Source organism: Lynx rufus, unplaced genomic scaffold (assembly GCF_022079265.1).
Source record: "Lynx rufus isolate CCGP_SWC_20201006 ecotype Redwood Valley unplaced genomic scaffold, mLynRuf1.p SCAF_3, whole genome shotgun sequence".
Lineage (NCBI taxonomy): Eukaryota > Metazoa > Chordata > Mammalia > Carnivora > Felidae > Lynx > Lynx rufus.
In genome coordinates this window covers 153958095-153977546 of record NW_025814845.1, presented here as the reverse complement: position 1 = coordinate 153977546, position 19452 = coordinate 153958095, and the positions used below count along the sequence as shown (strand labels likewise).

At 53.0% G+C, this 19452-nt stretch overlaps 2 protein-coding genes across 7 annotated transcripts in view; one reads left to right on the top strand and one right to left on the bottom strand.

The window, feature by feature from the left end:
* The window catches only part of PTK2B (protein tyrosine kinase 2 beta), a 126593-nt gene extending 123470 nt beyond the window's left edge, over positions 1 to 3123 (top strand). For all 5 annotated transcript variants that reach the window (XM_047090876.1, XM_047090875.1, XM_047090877.1 and 2 more), the window contains 2 exons: positions 27 to 107; positions 2017 to 3123. In XM_047090876.1, coding sequence (XP_046946832.1) covers positions 27 to 107; positions 2017 to 2232 — 297 coding nt within the window. In that variant the 3' untranslated portion in view covers positions 2233 to 3123. The remainder of the gene's footprint in view (positions 1 to 26; positions 108 to 2016) is intronic.
* Positions 3124 to 5115: 1992 nt separating this feature from the next.
* CHRNA2 (cholinergic receptor nicotinic alpha 2 subunit) lies at positions 5116 to 16537 on the bottom strand. 2 transcript variants are annotated; one of them, XM_047091755.1, is made up of 7 exons: positions 16425 to 16501; positions 15503 to 15586; positions 15075 to 15210; positions 14648 to 14692; positions 11069 to 11178; positions 6436 to 7450; positions 5116 to 5241 (listed from the first exon to the last, which is right to left on the bottom strand). In XM_047091755.1, the coding sequence occupies exons 1-7, from the start codon at positions 16499 to 16501 to the stop codon at positions 5116 to 5118; spliced, it is 1593 nt and encodes a 530-aa protein (XP_046947711.1). The 2 variants fall into 2 exon arrangements, with proteins under 2 accessions (XP_046947711.1, XP_046947712.1); XM_047091756.1 differs by lacking the exon at positions 15503 to 15586 and having other exon boundaries at positions 15075 to 15226; positions 16429 to 16537.
* Between the last annotated feature and the right edge of the window lie 2915 nt (positions 16538 to 19452).

The following is a 19452-nucleotide window of genomic DNA, read 5'->3' as shown; positions in this document are numbered from 1 at the left end:
GTCCCCCTCCTCCCTCTCTCTCGCAGAACGTGGGCTTGACCCTGCGGAAGCTGATTGGGAGTGTGGATGATCTCCTGCCCTCCTTGCCATCATCCTCCCGGACCGAGGTGGGTGTCCTCATCCCAGACTGTGTCCTCTGCTGTGCTTCACGCAGGAGACTCAGAAGGACCATGTGGGCAGCCTCGTTTCCATCTGCAGGGCCTTCCGCACAGGACATGTGGCTCCACACAGCAAATCTGAGCAGGACCACTAGGGGGCTGTGTTTGCACCCAGGGACATGACCAGGCTCCCAGGGGGAGTCTCCTAGTTTAAGTCTTACAGAGTTGCGGTAATTTTGCATGAGGGCGTGCACAGGTGGACAGACCTTCCCTTTCCCTTTTCCCCTCCGGCGATCCTTTATCTAATCACCCACCACACTAAGGCTGAAGTGAATGTATCATCAAAATAGCAAAATAGTTAAGGTTTCTTCAGTTGATCATTTAAATAATTTCCTTTTTTTTTTTGTAAGTGAGAAACAATTACTGAAAACCAAAATGAAAAGCTTGGTGTTCTATTCTGAGACTGTGCCTGGGGTGGCCAGAATAATGGCCCCCTAAAGGTGTCCCCAGCCTAATCGTCAGAACTGTGACTATGTTACCTTACTTGGCAAGAGGGATTTTGTAGGTGTAAGTTAAGGATCCTGAGGGGCGCCTGGGCGGCTCAGTTGGTTAAGCGTCTGACTCTTGATTTCAGCTCAGGTCATGATCTCACAGTTCATGTGTTCGAGCCCTTGCATTGGGCTCTGTGCTGACAGCACAGAGCCTGCTTGGGATTCTGTGTCTCCTTCTCTCTCTCTGCCCCTCCCCCGCTCTCTTTCTCTCAAAAATAAATAAATAAAAACATTTTTTTTTTTAAAATTTAAGGGTCTTGACATGGGGAGATTATGCTGCATTACCCAAGTGGGTGCAGTGTAAGTCCTTGTAACAGGGTTGGCAGATGCAGACATCCTATGAGAGTCAGAGAAGGAGATGGGATGACAGAAGCAGAGATTGGAATATTGCCATTGCTGGAAAGATCCATAAGCCAAGGCAGGAAACAGCCTTTAGAAGCTGGAAAAGGCAGGGAACAGATTCTCCCCTAGAGCCCGTAGAAGGGGCATAGCCCAGCTGTCCCCTTGACTTTGGCCCCGTAGGGCACATTTCAGCCTTCTGACCTCCAGAAGTGTAAGAAACTAATCTGTGCTGTTTTAAGCCACCCCGTTTGTCTTGGGTTAGGACCACAGCCATAGGAAACTCTGAACGTAGTTGAACGCAGAACAATACCGCCTCTCAACATGTGTTGGTTGTCTGTCTGGAAACCAGCCACGGAGCTCAGGAGAACCCCGGGCCCCCTGCCAGGCTGTAGTTTGATTCCCCATCTCGCATTGGTCAGCAACACAGCCTCCACTACCTGTGACTGTTCAAGACAAGACAACACAGGAGAGTTTGGTCATTTCCCGGCCTCCCTCTGGGTGGCGGCAGCAGCCCATAGAGGAGCCCTGCTGGAGCTGTCCCTTCTGATGTGAGAGCTCCTTACCTTCCCTCTGATGGCTCAGGTCATTCATTTCACTTGGTAAATATCTCTAGAGTGTGGAGTAGTGCTGAGCAGTGTGCTAGGCTCTGGGGATATGGCGGCGAAAACAAAACCCTACAGTTCAAATCATGATCCCCGGTCTCTTGGTTTGACGGTAGACAGCTAACAAATGACTAAGTGCCCTTGACCCCTGACCATTCACTCTAACCTTGGGCCAGCATGGGGGACGCTGCAGCGAAGGGAGGGTCTGCAGGGCTGCATCATACAGACCCAGCACGAGGTGGGCTGGGGGCTGGGGTATCTGTAATGTCCGTCCATGCCAACCTTGGACTCAGCCCACGCCTGGGTCAGACCTGCCCCCCAGCGAACTTCCAACTGCTTCAGCCAACACCAAAGGGGATGCGTGCATGGCTTAACCTTTGTGGCCCCTCAGACTCCCAGCCTCTCTGTGCGCTTTTCTTACAGATTGAGGGGACCCAGAAGCTGCTCAACAAGGACCTGGCGGAGCTCATCAATAAGATGCGCCTGGCCCAGCAAAACGCCGTGACCTCCCTGAGTGAGGAGTGCAAGCGGCAGATGCTCACAGCCTCCCACACCCTGGCCGTGGACGCCAAGAACCTGCTCGATGCCGTAGACCAGGCCAAGGTTCTGGCCAATCTGGCCCACCCGCCTGCAGAGTGATGGAGGGTCGGCACCACCTGCCTGCGTCTTCTGCCCCTGCCTGTAGTGTACCTCCCCCGCCCCCACCCCCGGCCCCTGCCTTGCCTTCGGTCACATGGGTCTTCTCAGGGGGAAGGCTGAGGGGAGTCCTCCCCTTGCCACTTTGCACGACCCCCTCTCCCCACCCCAACCCCCAGACTGTGCTGCTCAGGCTGCAGCTGGAAAGAGGGGACTCAGGGCTACAGATGCCAGGGGGTGACAAAGAGGGCTCAGAGGGAGCCCTGCTGCCACTGGCCACTCCCTCCTCACACCCGCCGGCCCCACTTTGGGGGGGAGAGGGGTCACACTGGTGCCCCTAGTGGCCACGATGGCTTTATGCATGGACACGGCAGGACCAGTGGAACCAAGCTATTCCTTCTTCTTCCGCTCACGGAGGTCCCCTGATGCAGAGGGACTGGGGAGGGGCTTTCCTTTGGGGGTGGGCGGCTGGCGAGATGAGGGATGGGCCTGGCTTCCTTGTACAGTGTATATTGGAATTTATTTAATGTGAGTGTGGTCTGGACTGACAGCCGTGTGCCCCCCTGAGGGGGGACCTGGGACACAGTCCAGGAACAAGCTATTGGGAGTCCGGGCACAAGACGCTGTGTTGACGACACGCCAAGCGTCAAGGAGAGGGGGAGAGATGAGGCCAAAACAGGACTTGGACCACAAGATTGTGCCTCTCTTCCCTGTGCCCTTTCTCTCCCTTCCCTGACTCTGCCCCTTCCTTCTCTCCCTCTTTTCTTACTTCTCCTTTTCTTCCCCTCCTCCACCGCCTTCCCAGCTGCCCCACCCCTCCCTTGTGTTGGTGCAGAATACTCTTTTACCTTCTTTCTAGTTGACTTGTGGATGAATTAAAATTGTACCATTTGCTTTGTGGTTTGTTTTGTTTGCTTGACCTGCTCTTTGTGGGGAGGGGGACACTGGCCTCGGGCCACAACCCTGGAAGAAATCGACTGTGCTCTGTTGGGCGCAGCTCCAGAGCCAATACTGGGCTGCAGCACGGAAGGGTGCATGGTGACGCCAGGGCATGGGGTCAGGTGCGTGCTCCAGTCCCTTCTCCCCTGCACCTGACCGAAGGGTGACTTTCCAGTGGGGACCCAGGGCAGCCCCCTCCAGGGCCACACGAGGACCACCGATGACAGTCTCCCAGCTGGGGCTCCAGCAGGGCATGGGTGGTCCTGCGGATGCTGAGGAGGGGGTCCCACAGCTGAAAGAGCAGCGGCCTCAGCCTCATATTTCATCTCTTTACTCACATGCAAGGTGGATGGGAGATGGGCTAGCATGAGGGAACAACATCACGGCACAGGAGATCGGGTCTGGGAGAGCCAGGAGGGAGGAGAAGGGAGGCTGGGAGGCTGCCCCCACGGGAGCTAAGAGGAGCCAGAAACCAGATGTGTCACCAAGTCTTGGGAAGAACTGAGGAGTGGGGGGCTGGGCCGAGGCATTGCAGATTTCCTCTGTGTCTGTCAGGGAGAGGTGAGTGGGGGGTTTGGAAGGAGGGTACCCAAGAGCCCAAAGGGAAGCTGGAAGTTCGCCCTGCTCGGCCTCCTCTCCGGGGTCCCCAGGCTGTCTGGAGAGCCCAGTGTCCGTCTGCATCCGTCAGCGGCTGAGGTTCTGCCCTCCAGGGGCTGGACAGGCAGGGGTGAGGCCTGATCCTGGGGCAGGAGCTCTTCCAGTTTCCAGCATGTGGCCGAGGGGTGCAGATTGCCGGATCCCAAGGTGTGAGGGTTCCATGGCTGCACAGAGCAGCTCAGAAGCCACTGCGGGACTTCGGGAAAGACCAGGAGGCCAGGCTGGGAAAGGGAAGCAGGCCTGCAGCTTCTGCCTTTACACAGCAGTCTCGAGGTGCAGAGCAATCCAGCTCGTTCCCGTCAGTCACTGGGAGCAAAGGTCCCGAGCGTCGAGCACCACGTGTCCTGTAGAGGGTTGGGGGAGCAAGCCGCAAGCTTGAGTTAGTCAAGAATGGCTCAGGATAGCTTCCTGGTTTGTTAATATGCATTCAAGGCCAGATGGCACCCCCGAAGACAGGGACTCTCAGCGCTGCCAAACGTCTTGGGGCCGCTGGTGCTGAGCCAGTTTGTAGCAGGGGGCATGGCTAAAGGTGAGGAGAAGCCAGGGGTTCCAATGAGCTTCCAAGAAGGTGGGATGGCCCAGCTACCTGCATCCAACCACACATCCCTCCACCACCTAGAGGCCCTAACCTATACCGCCACCTGTGGCCCCGCTTCCCCCTTTCTCTCCTTCCAGAAGAGTCTTTACCATCCTACTGTTAGACCTGCAGGATCAGAATGTGAACTTGTTTTTCTACATGGTTCAAAGACACCCTAACCTGCCTTTCCAACCTCCTCCCACTGCTCCCACCCCGGAGCCCCATCTCAGCCTGCCTGTTCTCCTAGACACTTCGTGCTCATTCCTGAATCCAAAGGGCTGTTCACAGCCTTTCCACCCCCAGAAGCACCCTCTCCCCTCTTCCCCATGCACCCATCCTTTGAGGTCTGTGCCTCTCCCCGCTGGATCACTCCGCTTGGACCTCCTGTTAGTGTCTTCCTGGCCCCTGCCAGAGAATCTTATGTGGCTTCACACCATCACCACCATATTGTAATCTTCTTCACAGCAAGTTCCTTATTTCCTAGCTCATCAGCATCCAAAGCAGGGCTCTGTGCCCAGCAGATTCTCAGCACATAATACAGTAACGTCAAGTGAATTGACCCAAGGAGTCTTTGATGATTAGGCCAGTGTAGGGACTCCACAGAGAGGCACCTGCAGGCAGATGGTGTTGACCCCAAAGGTGTTCTCTAGAGGGGACAGCGGTTAAAGATGGCCAAGCAGTGCCTCCTTTGGGCCAAAACAAGGAACAGGAAATCAGATCATTCCAGCCAGGAATGGAGGGAGAAAGAGTCCGATGGTCCCCAGGAAGCAGACGATGATAAACAACCAGAGGAATATCCTATCAATGACCATGGCCACATACTTCCAGTCTTCCTTCACCTGCAGGTAGAAAAGGACTCACTGTGACAGAGGTCAGGCCTTGGGAGAGGGGAAGTGTCCCACCCATTCACAGCCCTGTAGCAATGACACTGGGGGCAACAGGGGTGCCACCGAGAACTTGGGGAGCTAATGTTGTCCCAAGACTCAAACAAGCCTCTCCTAGTGATCCCTGTCCTATCCCACCCCTGTGACCTCACCCCAGAGCCTTCCCATAGACTCTCAAGTTCCAGCTAAGGGAAGCTAGAGTTTCTACAACCACCAAGGGGCATGGGTCTTCTCAGGGGCCTACAGTGATTTAAAGTCAACACTCAGCAGTTACAAAATGGTGAAGACTTTGCTGCCCCGACATCACCTCCCACCCAATTCCCCCATCCACTGCAGGAGTTGGAGAGGAGGAGGTAAGCAAGGGTAGTGTGGCCCAGGGAAAGGGGTGGGGCCATGGGGGGGCGGGGCTATGTGGAATTTGTGCTCAAAGACCAAGCAAACAGTTCTGGACCTGCTCCTAGATTAATGATTAATTTTCCTTATCTACTCAACAAGGCCGCCCACTAATAACCTCCCGGCCTTTCATCCTTCCCTAGGTTGATAAGAAATCTGTGATTCTGAGCAGTGGCCTGCTGACCTAATAATACTGGGCACAGCAGGGACCGAGACGGGGAACCCGCCTGGTACAACCCAGGTTCCTCAGGGTTTGTGGGTGAATAGTGAATTCCACAAAATGCCCAGAGCCCACAAACAAAGAGAACTGGGAGGGAACCCATCAGGACAGAGGAAGAAGGCTGACAAAGCAGCAGCCTGATTTATCTGATTTATCGTCTCCTGATGATAGTCCCTCCACCTCCCTCTGCCCCCTTGCCTCACCACCTATAGGGTAATGGTGATAAAGGCTGGCGTGAGGATGGCACGGGGAATTTCAGCATCTGAGGACCCTCCTTCTCTGGCCTGCTGTCCCCCAGTGAGCCTTAACCAGAGCATCCTTGGCTGCTGTGCTGCCACCTGCCAATTAGTGTCTTAAGAGCTGCTAGCTAGAAGTTCTTTATCAGTTTAGTCCAGACTCCCAAGGGCCACACTGAGGGAAGTGGGTCCTCATGAAGGAGACCAGGTGGCCCAAACTGACACCTTGGGGTGAGGTGGTTCCCTACCAAGCTGGTGGAATCACCGAGGGGAAGAGCCCCTCTCCCGGCCCCCACTCACCGAAGAGTCAGCATCCTCAGATCGCAGGTGATCAGCAATATAGTGCACACCTTCGAGTGCCTTCTGTATGCGAGGTGACAGCAGAAGCCCGCCCTCCTGCAACTGGACCTCCACCCTGGGCCCTGAGGCCCCCTGATGTAGACCACCGTGGCCACGGAGGACACCCATGGAGGGGGATAAGTGAGCTGCCCACCCCCATCTGTCTTCCTCCTCCTTTTCCTCCTCTCTCTCCTCCGCATCCACGTTGGTCTCCAGCCAGTAATGAGAGGAGCTGGGCTTCAGATCTGGGGGGTCACGGGGCTCCAGGGGGGGCACAGGCCGGTTCATCAGAAGCCACCGGGGCACACAGCCCAGAAAGGCCACCCGCACCCAGTGGGGCATAGTGTGGGTGCGGGGGGAGCGGTGGTGGACATTTAGTACAAAGACCGTGATGACGATGGAGAGCGTGACGAAGATCATGGTGAAGAGCAGGTACTCGCCGATGAGCGGGATGACCAGGGAGGTGGAGGGGATGATGTCCGTGATGAGCAGGAGGAAGACGGTGAGCGAGAGCAGCACGGAGATGCAGAGCGTGATCTTCTCGCCACAGTCGGAGGGCAGGTAGAAGACAAGCACCGTGAGGCAGGAGATGAGCAGGCAGGGGATGATGAGGTTGATGGTGTAGAAGAGGGGCAGGCGCCGGATGACGAAGTAGTAGGTGACGTCGGGGTAGATCTCGGCGCAGCAGTCGTACTTCTTGGTGTTGTAGGTGCCCGTGGCATTGATGATGGCCCACTCGCCGCTCTCCCAGTAGTCCTTCAGGTCCACCGTCTGCTCTGTCTGCTCCAGGTCGATCTTGGCCTTGTCGTACGTCCAGGAGCCAAACTTCATCTTGCAGTTCTGCTGGTCGAAGGGGAAGAAGGTGACGTCGATGCTGCAGGAGCTCTTGTAGATGGCCGGGGGCACCCAGTGCACAGTGCCCGTGGAGAAGAGGTGAGCCTTGGTCATGTGGGTCACCGCAAACTCCCCATCTGCACTGGAGACAGGAGAGGAGCTGGAGGACCCGGCACAGCCTGCCTGCCCAAGCCAGGCTGCTCCAGACAGCCAACAGCGGGGGACCCCGAGAACAAAGCCGGACCTGGCCAAGTTGCGGGGATTTACGCGAGCGTGTGAGACTCTTCCCGCGCATATTCAGAGCGACCTGAAGGGGTGTCTTTCAAACGCTATCTTTTTAATTACAAAAGTAGGAATTTTGAGGAATATAAAAAAATACCAAGAATTTTAGGGATGCCTGGGTGGCTCAGTCGGTTAAGTGTCCCACTCTCGATTTTGGCTCAGGTCACGATCTCACGGTTCCTGAGATCGAGCCCCGCGTTGGGCTCTGAGCTGACAGCATGGAGCCTTCGTGGGATTCTCTCTCTCCCTCTCTTTCCCTCTCTCTGCCTCTCCCCTGCAAGTGTGCAAGAGCACACGCACACATGCGTGCACTCTCTCTCTTTCTCGAGATAAGTAAACATCTAAAAAGAGAATTTTTAAAATAACCACATTAACATTCTGATGTTATGTACATCATATATGTTTGATTGACATACAGATCGTGTATATAATTTTTTACATGTTTATAAACCCACGGGGCATATAGTCTCATTGCCTGCTGGTATTCATTTAATATGTTAGAGTGATTATGTATACTTCCTCCCCCCAGCAGATGGTCAGCAAAGCCCTTATCTGGGGTCTTGCCTTCTCCACCTGGGATCCTTAGCTCCTTGCTCAGAAGAGACCCAGCATCTCTGCTGTTGTAGAAAGATACCTCCTTGACTTCATCCATTTACTGTGCGTTTCTGCCTGGGCCTCATCCACTAGGGGCGCACGGGAGCTGTGGGGGGGATGGGATGTGGGACACGGGCCTGCCCTTCAGGAACCTCGAGGAAAGGAGAGGCAGCCCTGCACACCTACACCACAAAGGAGGCAGTTTGGCAGCAGCACTCCAAGGGCAGTCCAAGTGCTCCCCAAGACACACTGGGGGCGGGGGTGGGGGTGGGAGGACCTCCCCAAGTGAGCAGGGTCACCCTGAAAGTAGTGGGATTGGCAGAGAGATGGGGTGAAGAGCCTACCAGCAAAGCCTGGGTGGGGAACAGAGGAAGAAGAGGGGAAAGACAGAACTCAGTGTGTGCTCAGGTTTGGGGGGCAGGGCATAAGAAGGGGTGGTAGAAGGGGCGCCTGGGTGGCACAGTCGGTCGCGTTTCTGATTTTCATGATCTCACGGTCCGTGGGTTCGAGCCCCGCCCCCACGTCGGGCTCTGTGCTGGCAGCTCAGAGCCTGGAGCCTGCTTCGGACTCTGTGTCTCCCTCTCTCTCTGCCCCTCCCCTGCTGGTGCACGCTCTCTCTCTCTCTCTTTCTCTCAAAAATAAATAAACATTAAAAAAACATTTTTTTAAAGAAGGGGTGGTGGGAGATGATGTTTGTGGTGTCATGGGGCTAAGCATCCAAGGACCCACAAAGGCTCGGGGAACACTGGAAGAACAGTGACCATTCGCTGGGGGCTTCCTGATAGCCTGAGTCCCTGATTCCCTGGGGGGTAGAGGGGGCAGGCGGTGCGGTGGGCTCCACACCCCAGCATTTAAGGAGCCTTCCTTCTCCTTCCAATTCCCTATAAGGCAAGGGAATCAGAAGAACACACGGGAAGACAACCTTCTTTCCCATGGAGAAATTCCAGACCACAGATTGGAAAAACGGGATTGGAAACGGGAACTTTGATAGTAACAAATATCAGGGCAAACTTTAATTTTTTTTAAAGCATTTTTTTGTCACCATGCAGAATTACCACTAGATGGCAACATGTGCCCCATTCTGAGGAAGGAAAAGTGCAATTTCCTTGATCCTTCAGTTTCGCCTGGAGTGGAATGCCTCCATGGAGGAGACCTTTCTTTGAATGTCTGCAAGAATTTGGTTTGAACTTTCATCCTATCAAAAGACTTTCCTGTTATAATCAAGTAACACTGGCCAAAGCTTTATTGGCAATCCCAAACATCAGGTGTAGGATTTTGCTCCTGACTTCTGCCAGAAACAGCGACACGAAGGATCCTGGGCACGAAGGATCCTGGGTACTGGCTTGGGGGGGGGGGGGGGGAGGTGGGGGGGTGGGGGGGGCGGCTCTGGGGCACAAAGGGGTCCATGAGTCCAGTGACAGCAAACACCAGGCACCTGCAGTGTTAGACCTTCCAGAAATCCGTGCTGAATGTGTGTTTACAGACGTTCAGGGCTTTGGGTCTGACCAGGGATGGGTGGTGTAAAGGAATCATTGTCATTCCCCTTTGACCTATCTGAAGACACCAAGACTCCAAAAGTGGATCTGTCTCCCTTTGGTTTATTGTTTAAAAATAGCTTTTCCAAATTCGGGCCAAATGAACAGGGAAATCCTAGGCTACATGGGTTTCTTGGCTGTGCAACTTCTAACATGTAAAATGCTGTCTTGTCCTAACATTTTCCAAAAGACTGGGGCCAGGACAGGAGAGTTAACGATATACAATGTTATCCAAAATTATTTGACCACAGGACTACTTTTCATACCTATTTATATCTCTGAGAACTAGCACCCTTTAGAGCCCCACTTTAGAAAACACTGTTAGAGAAGCATAATGCCAAACAGCTTTTACGTTTTGATTTCTATAGAACAGTTTTTGTTTAATTTTTTTAATGTGTATTCATTTCTGAAAGAGAGACAGAGCACAAGTGGGGGAGGGGCAGAGAGAGAGGGAGACACAGAATCCAAAGCAGGTTCCAGGCTCTGATCTGTCAGCACAGAGCCTGACAGGGGTCTTGAACCCACGGACTGTGAAATCATGACCTGAGCCCAAGTCGGACGCTCAACCAACTGAGCCACCTAGGTGCCCCTTAAGTTTTGATTTCTAAATCAAGAATTACCTGATAGCAAACACACAAATGGAAGTATAGATCTCTATACCTTCTTTAAAAAAAAATTGTGGAGACGCCTGGGTGGCTCAGCCAGCTGAGCATCTGACTTCGGCTCGGGTCATGATCTCACCCTTGGTGAGTTCGAGCCCCGCATCGGGCTCTGCACTGACAGCGCTGAACATGCTTGGGATTCTCTCTCTCCCTCTCTCTCTCTCTCTCTGCCCCTCCCCTGCTCCCTCTCTCTGTATCTCTTGAAATAAATAAAAATTAAAAACACTAAAAAAAAAAATTGTGTTGGTGTTCTTGGTGCCGTCTTTAGACTCTCCTTGGCTTTTATTAGCTTCTCGTCATTATGCTCAAAGACGGCTCCTTTTTGGTCTTGAATACAAGACAACTGTCAATAATACGAGTTTTAAAAAGTACCCATACCAAGTGAGTTTGCTCCCTGGAAGGTGTTCTCCCCCCCCCCCCACGCCCCCAGCACAGCACTGTGCACTGATTTAGAGTGGATGCTCACTCAGTAAGTTTGGGTGTCTGAGTGCGAGAACACAAGGAAAGAAATAATGGAACCAAGAGGAAGCGGAAGGGGGTAAGGATGAGCAAAGCAGGAGTTGAGAGGAAAGCAAGGAAGCAGGGACACAAGAAGGTACCGCCCACGTCCAACCCAGCCGAGCCTCACTTTATCCGCCCCCCACCCCAGGGGCCTCCCAGGGGCCTCCAGGATCCCTGGTTTCCTACTTGTTGTAGAGGACAATGTCAGGGATCCAGATCATCTCGGAAGGGACCCGGAGGGATGTGATGTTGCCGAAATCGGCCGGGTTCCAGTGCAGCTTGTAATCATTCCACTCCTGTGCATGGGAGGGGGGGAGGGGGTCACATCACCGGCACCGCCCAGGGAGCCACCTGGGCACACCTAGGGCAGCCTGGGGACACCCCAGCAGCTGGCGGGAACGTCCCAAGCGCCTCTCCTAGCCCCACAGAAGGGAAAGGTCTGGGAGGCTGGGCCAGGGCTCTGAGCTGGGGATCGGAAGTCCAGCCTAAGATCAGCATCCCCCAGCTTTGCCCCAACTCTAGTACGAGCACACCAAGACCATAGGTCACCCTAGTCCCGCTTCTAGTCCTCATTTTGCCTCCCTAGCAGGAAGACCCTGGAGAGCCACCTCACTCACTTGTAGGAACATTTATTAGCGCCCCACAGTTTACGTATTTTTACACCCTCTGTCTGGGAAGAGCCTTAGCGGGAGAGCCGGGCAGGGAATGCTGAGCACGTGGCAGTATTTCCCCATTTTAACAGGTAAGGAAACTGAGGACCAGAGAGGTGAACACATCCTGCCAGGGTTATGCAGTGACTTCCTGACTGTGCTTCAGAGCGCCCCCTGGGAGTCCCAGCAGCAAGGGGATGCGGGGTGGGGGGGGGGCAGCCTTGCTCCCAGCAGCTGGTCCAAGTGAATCTTTCCCCCCCAAACCAGGTTAGCATTACCCGCTCTCTGAAATTTCCCTCTTTGGCATGATCATAGTGGTGAGCAATGTGGATTTGCGTATGGGTTTATTGAATGCCTCTGTGAGTTTTATGAAGCCAGGGACATCTGTTTCTCACTCTGGCTCCCTAGCACCACACCCCTGGTGAATGCTCAGTAAACGTGTCTCTGAGCAATGAAAACAATGCCTCCTCCCTCTAAAGCTGTCTGGTCCTGTCTCTGGGAGGGCTTCCCAGATCTCTTCTGGACCTGAAGGAAACCAACCCCAACAGATGATGACTGGGGTCGACACACAAGGCTGTCCTTTGCCTCCAAGGGCTTATCATAATTAAAATAATGACTACTACCATTTAGAAACCCACTTTTGTTGCAGGCCCTCTAGATGGTTCTTTCTAATCTTCACAAGTAATCCTGTGGGTTAGGGTGAAGAAAGTGAAGGTGCTTGAATCCTGGCCTCCCCTGGCCTCCAAGCCTGCCCTCATTCCAGGGGCCATTTTGCTTCTGTACATCTGCACTAAAATAGCGCTGTGATGCACCCTTGGAAAGGGTCTCATGAATGATGCCTTTTCCCCTCTAAGGATAGTCATGTGACGTTTACACAAAGCATCCACCTGGGTAGAGATCCAGGAAGGAGAGAAGGGAAAGACAAGCATTTCCAGGAAGCAGGAGCATGAGCGGAAAAGCACTGGTCTAGCTCAGTGGTTCCCCAACCTCAAACTTCCAAGCCCCATTTTCATAATTTTTTCCAATATATGTGCACCACCTGTCTCATCATGTGCTTAGTATTTTCCTTTAAATTGGTTCGCCGTTTTTAAACTTACATAAATATTGAAATTTTATGTCACTGACGTAACTAGAAAACCAAGAGCATTTGAAAACATCCACTAGAATATAAATACACGACTATTACCAAAAGACTAGCGAGGCAAGTAAAATCATCTCACAAAACACTGCCGTTGGTACCCAAACCACGCTTGGGAAGACACAGACCTAGCTGTGGTATTGACCGCTCACCTGTAGGGGAAGGCTGAGGTGCTCAGAGGAGCCAGACTTGCAAAATAAGAAAGGTTGAAACGTTTGTAAAATTGTCAGGATTTCTCAGGACGTTGAATAATTTTGAAAGGGACCGATCTTTAGAAACCTATCCCCTTGCCCCTAGACCATCATCCGTCTAGCTTTTAGGTTCAACCAACACGTGGAGGGCACCTACACCAATGGGTTATATTAATTGGCAATTGGTTGCCGATGCAGGCAACGGTTTATACTATCCCCATTTCACAGATGAGGAAAGTGAGGTTCTGAGGCTGGTCAGAGGTGGTGCTGGTTGGCCTGACTTCTGCTCCAGTGCTCCTTCCTCTGCTTCCCACCCCAGCCCCTGAAGCCAAGGTGACGGGCTCATGGGGACAATTACGGCAGCCCAGGTTCTAGGTCTCCCCCTGAACTTCAGGACTATGTGGCTTCCCAAGTCTCTTATTATTCTGGGCCTCAGTGTGCACATCTGTAAAGATGAGCTGTGTGGCCCCTGACAGCCGCAAGGTGAACATTGTCAGAGGGGCCTGCTCCACACCTCCAACCTAAGCATTCAACTATAAATTAAGTGGCCAGCATACCGCCCCAGGGCCTATGGAGGCAGGAAGGACACCACTAGCCACTTACAGAAAGTAAGGCAGCCATTCAAAAGACTCAAAATGGAAATGCCAATCAAAATTCTGATTGTTGTGGTTTTCTGGGTACGAGCCTCTGAGATAGGAGATGGTTAAGTTACCAATGGGGCAGAAAGACGGAGTATGGGGGGAAAGTAGACAGAAGGCTAGGTCCTCTTTCTCATGTGCTCTCACCATCTCCACTTCGGGGCCTGGGGAGGGGCCAGGCAGAGCGCGAGGGGGTGAAGAGGAAAGGAATATATTCAGGCTCTAATAAAGCCTGTGCCCCCCAAGTTCTGCCCCCAAGGACGGTACATCAAAAAGGGTCACACATTCTTTTCCAGGATGGATGCAGGCCAGTTTTCAGACCATAAGAAGCCATCAGCTTCATCTCCTGACTCTGAGGACCCTGGCTCTGGGGTGTCTGAACCACCAGGTGAGGCGTCCAACTCCCCTGCGGGAGAGAACTCATGGAGACACCCTGACTATGCCTGAAGAGAAAGAAGGGCCCTGTGGACCCAGCTTCCAGAACCTTCCCGAGCCTTCCAGACACCCCTCCTAAGGAACTGACATGAGTCAAGCGCTCTTAGAACCTCCAGAGCAGACCACAGGTTAAACAGCACCAAGTATCACCAGTAGTTGCCACGCAAAGCAGAAGACATCACCCAAACTCCTGGCCATAAAGCTGTGAGATATGACAACTGTTACTTTGAGCCATTAAGTTTTGGGGTAGTTTGTTAGGCAGCATAGACGTGGAACACCCAGCATTCTCCTGCAGAAGGAGCCTGCGGTTCCAAGTTGAGCACACCTGGGCCCCCCTTTTCTAGCTGAGTTGCACTCAGCTTCAGGCTTTCCTCAGCTGTAAAAGGGGCAGAATGAAACCTCCTTTGGGTTTTCAGTGACAACTCAATAAACTGATCTCCAAACAATAGCCGGGACGTAGAAAATGCCCATTCCCAGAAAGGGGGTGACTGGGTTCTTGTAGGTGACATTCTCAGGTACTGGGCTTGGAGTCTCAGAGCACAGCCCCTACGAGGAGCATTCTGCAATCGGCTGGCTTTGGGAATGTCCCAAGTGGTAACTCTTGGGTGAAACATGAATTCAGAATCCCGCTGAGGGTGAGAGAGTCCTGGGTGGGTCTGGGGTCCATGGGCTCCCTCCCTTATTCTCGCCCCAACCAGTGGAGAGAATCTCACCTGCTTTAGCCAGACGTTGGTGGTCATCATTTGGTTCTTCTCATCCTGACCGGTAGAGAGAATAAGAACAGGCAGTGATGGAACCAGCCCCCCAAAATAGGGTAGAGTGGGGTGGGACGATGCAGGCCCCCTACTCACCAGAGGAACCTCTTATGCGACACCCCAAGCCCAGCCCAATTTACCATTCCCTCCCGATACTGCCACCCTTAGTCAGATTCTTCAAGATCACACGGGCCACTTGGGTCCTCTGACTTTGTGTCCAGTGGAACAAGCAGGGCACTTAGAAAACCCACTGCTGCCAATCACTGCCCTCTCAGGAGGGGGTGTGGGGCTGGGAGAGTGGGGGGTAGGGAGGAAGGACCCCGGGAAAGGGACCTGTGGTCTGGGGGCTGATCCCGAGAGGGAGAAGTATGGGGGACAGGCGCACCACATCGATGAGCTGGGCAATGGACAGCCCAAAGCGCACGATCACCACGTCTGAGGTGTTGGGCACTGGCCGTGCCCAGCGGTTGTAGCCCCTAAAGAGGTGTTTGAAGAGTCGGTCCTCGGCTTGGGTATGGGAGGCTCGCTGTGCTGACCCTGCGGACAGGAAGGAAGAGTGGGGTCTCCAGGAGTCCATGGTGGTGGGTGCTTGGGTCCCTCCCCCATCAAATCAGAACCACTGAACCTCAGTTTCCTCATCTGCAAAATGGGGACTCTATCCAGAGCTGGGCTCCAAACATTGTTTTGAGGATTCAACATAATAAAGTAGAACTGAACAAAGCAACCAGCACATGGCTGGGAGCCCAAAGGGGCGCCCAGGTGGCTCAGATGGTTAAACCTCTGACTCTTGATTTCAGCTCAGGTCATGATCTCCCGCTTTGCGGGAGTGAGCTCCACGTTGGGCTTTGCAATGAGAGCACAGAGCCTGCTTGGGATTCTATCTGTCTGTCTGTCTCTCTCTCTCCTTCTCTGCCCTGCCTCCTCAAGTAAATAAATAAACTTAAAGAAATGTCAGTTACGCTGTGACTATTAGATAAGAAGGCATGGAAATAAGTGCTGGACAGGGAAGCAGAGACGGAGGAATGGAGAAGAAGTCAGACCTACAGATAACACGCAGCCTAGAACTGAAGAGCCCCCAGGGACAGCGATATGGGGGAGACACCTGGTTGGCATGGCGTGAGCTGCAGGGAGAAGGGCTTCACCCATCACAGCGAGCCTTTCATTCCCACGCACCAGTCAACGAACCGCTAATGCTAACCACAAAATCCTCTGCTACTTCAGGCATCTCCCCCATTTTTGCTCCAACCACTGGCATTTGCTCCTTCTTATCAGCCAGGCAAAGTGTCCCAAAATTGTGGATGGAATCGCTCGTGTTTGTTTTCACCGTGCTCTGCACACAGCCTCACTCTTCAAGGTTCCCCCGCCCGAGCAAGCCAAGAATGCTGCGCTGAAATCCAGAAAAGCACATCAGTAACAGCAGTTGCCGTGTACTGAGCGCCCACTGTATCCCAGGGGCTCGTCCCAGACTTGCGTCTCACGTGGTCCTCACGACAGCCTGGGGCAGTTCGCAGAACGAGGGGCATTTTGCAGATGAGGAACGCTGACCTCCGGGAGGCTCGAGGTGCCACAGCCCCCAGCATGAAAGCCGCGAGTGCCCCGCCACCTTCCCGCTGTGGGAGGAGCTACTCAAGTCCCCTGAAGCGCTGGCAGCTGCCGGGAGCCCACCTGCAGGAGTCTCCTCCGTGTGGCACGGGAGCCTACAGGTGCGACATGATGTCCTAGTGATTACACGCACTCACCTGCTGGGCTCAGAAGGAGCCACCACAGACCGAGCCTCATCGCGGACAGGACTGCAGAGCGGGAAGGGCCCATGGCTTCAGAGGATGGGGTCTGGTTTCCCCTGGACATCAGAAGGAGGGCAGGCCAGGGCTTGGCTGTGGGCTGAGGCTCAGACCTGCTTCCCCAGTAGAGGGTCCAGTTGCTGGCACGGCAGAGCTTCTGCTGGACGCCACATGGCCCTTCTCGCTATAGAACCTGAGCAGGTCACAGAAGGGGGCTTAGGGCTGTGCATCCCTGACATGGGTGTGTGTGCCTGGGTTCCTCACACTTCACAGAGCTGTAAAAGGTGAGCACGCAGGCCTCCCACGAGTAGAGGGCTCTTGGGCTCTCCCTGGCTTAAGTGAGGATCTAACACCTTCTTCTCTCTCTGGCATCAACCAGCGACTCTGGCCTGAGAGAAACCCTGACGCGCTGGACGGAGGGGGGTGGGTACAAGATGGGACTGGAGTCCCCACTGCTCTGGCCTCAGTGTTGCACCTGTAAAATGGAGATAATCACGCTGCAAGAGGTGGACAGTGGAAGAACTCGGGTGCTGTTCACCATAGCCAAAATGGAAGCACCCAAATGCCGACAAGCTGATAAAGAAATACACGAGGGGTGGAATGTTGGTACCATGGAAGGGTGCGCTGACCTTCTACAGCATGGATGGACCTTGGAAACATGCGAAGTGAAAGACGCCAGACACACAAAACTACGCGTTTTGTGACCCTACGTATATGAAATATCCAGAATGGGTACATCTGTGGGCACAGAGAGCAGATTAGCTGCTTTGGTGGGGGGCTGGAGGGGAAAGGAGAAGAGGGAGTGACCGCTAAGGGTACAGGGTTTCTTTGGGGGATGGTCAAAATGTTCTACAAGTACTTAGCGGTGTCTGTTGTTCCGCTCTGCGAATGTACTACAATTCACCAAAATGCATATTTTAAATATTTATTTATTTTTGAGAGAGCACGTGTGCAAGCGTGCACGCGTGAGCAGGGGAGGGGCAGAAAGACAGTAGAGAGAGAATCCCAAGCAGGCTCCGGGCTGTCAGCCCAGAGTCCGACATGGGGCTCAATTTACCAACCGTGAGATCATGACCTGAGCCAACATCAAGATGGGATGCTTAACCCACTGAGCCACCCAGGCACCCCCAAACTGTACATTTTAAAAGGATGAATTTTATGATATGTTAATTATATCTCAAAAAGCTTTCTGTATTAATAAAAAATAGCCAAGTCTCTTTAGACTGTAGGGACAATAATATAGGCTAGAATGTGGATCTCTGATTCACAACATGGTTCAGGGGCACCTGAGTGGCTCAGTTGGTTAAGCGTCTGACTCTTGATTTCGGCTCAGGTCATGATCTCAAGGTTTGTGAGATCGAGCCCTGAGTCAGTCTCTGAGCTGACAGTGTGGAGCCTGTTTGGAATTCCCTCTCTCTCTCTCTCTCTGCCTCTCTCTCAAAATAAATAAATAAATGTTAAAAAAATGATTCCAGTGGTAAGAAGGACCTGATGTCAAAGATGTATTTTTAAGTTAATGTGTTAATATATATAGTATGTGATTTAAAACGTTTGTTACTGGAAAAATTCAATGTTACCCTAAAAAGTTTACATATTCAAATTAGCACTTTCCTCTTCTTCTTCTTCTTCTTCTTCTCCTTCTTCTTCTTCTTCTTCTAACCACGCTTCTTATTGGCAAAATAAGGATGTCTACTGTTCAGCCACAGTCTGCACGTGTCAAATGCCAACTCTGTCCGGCACCAGCTGTGTCCTTGGGACACAGTGCAGATAACGGGCATGGGGTTTCCCTTTGGGATGATGAGAATGTTCTAGAACTCGATACCGGTGATGTCTACACAACATTTTGAATGGCACTAATGGTAAATTTTATGTCATGTATATTTTACTGCAATTTAAAAAGAAAAAAGAACATGAGTGAAAGGGATTTTAAAATGCAGCCCCCGGGTCCATCCTCTCCTGTGTGTTCCATTCTCATCTGCCAGGCGACTCTGCCCCTACTCTTGGAGCAGCGATTCCATCATTGATGTCCCACCTCTCCTCAAGCCTGTCCCCCCCACCCTGCCTGCCCTCCTGGAGTTCGCGAATGTGGCTCTGAATCCTGGCCACCACTCTCCTGACTCAGGACTTGGTCAGGGCACTCAAGCCCTCTGGGATTATCTGGTGCAAGGATAGAACAGTCTCTGCCTGCCTACCCCTCAGGACGGGTGCAGGGAGGGAGCACGAGGGATCATGACCACCACAGCGCCTGCGAAGTGCAGGGGGCTGGGTAGGAGAAGTGGAGGCATGAGGTCATGGGGACACGAAGAGCCCACAGCCTCCCGCATTGATGGCTTGTGTCAGCTTGGAGGGAGAGAGCGTGTGGGAGGGGTTTCATGGGAATTTCACTGTGTTGGCAGTTCTGAAATATATGTATTATAATCTGCTTTTCCAGAACGTGTTTGGGCAGAGAAGGTGCTCCTGTATTGATTTTCTTGGGTTTCAATTCAAAGACTTATTAGAAATTGACAATTACATTTATCTCCTGTTCCCTCAGGAGAATATGGCCCCTGACCACCAGCCACCCTTACCCTCATGCCACACACTGCAACTCACCCTTGCCCCAGGTTTCCTCACTTAGCAGTCCTACCCCGCTCAGTTCTTAGATCCTTCCTGCCCCCCCCAAAAAACCCCAGAGGGCAGGTGGAAAAGGCTGGAAGCCCCCAGAAGGTGGCTTCTCTAAAACATCTAATGAGTATCAAGAGAACAGCGCACAGCTCTCCTGGTGGGACAGGGGGAGGGGTGGGGGGCTCCACGATCCAAGTGGGGTGAAGCAAGGGATCCTGTCAATGGGAAAATGGGAAGCTTCTTCCGTAGATACCTCCCCCAACACAGACTCCTTCTGGAGCAGCTTCTGTCCAAACCGCAATTTCTGGAGCCTAATTATTAGGAGTTCTGTAATGGGAGCGCAGCTTTATATATACATGAACTAACATCTCGCTACAC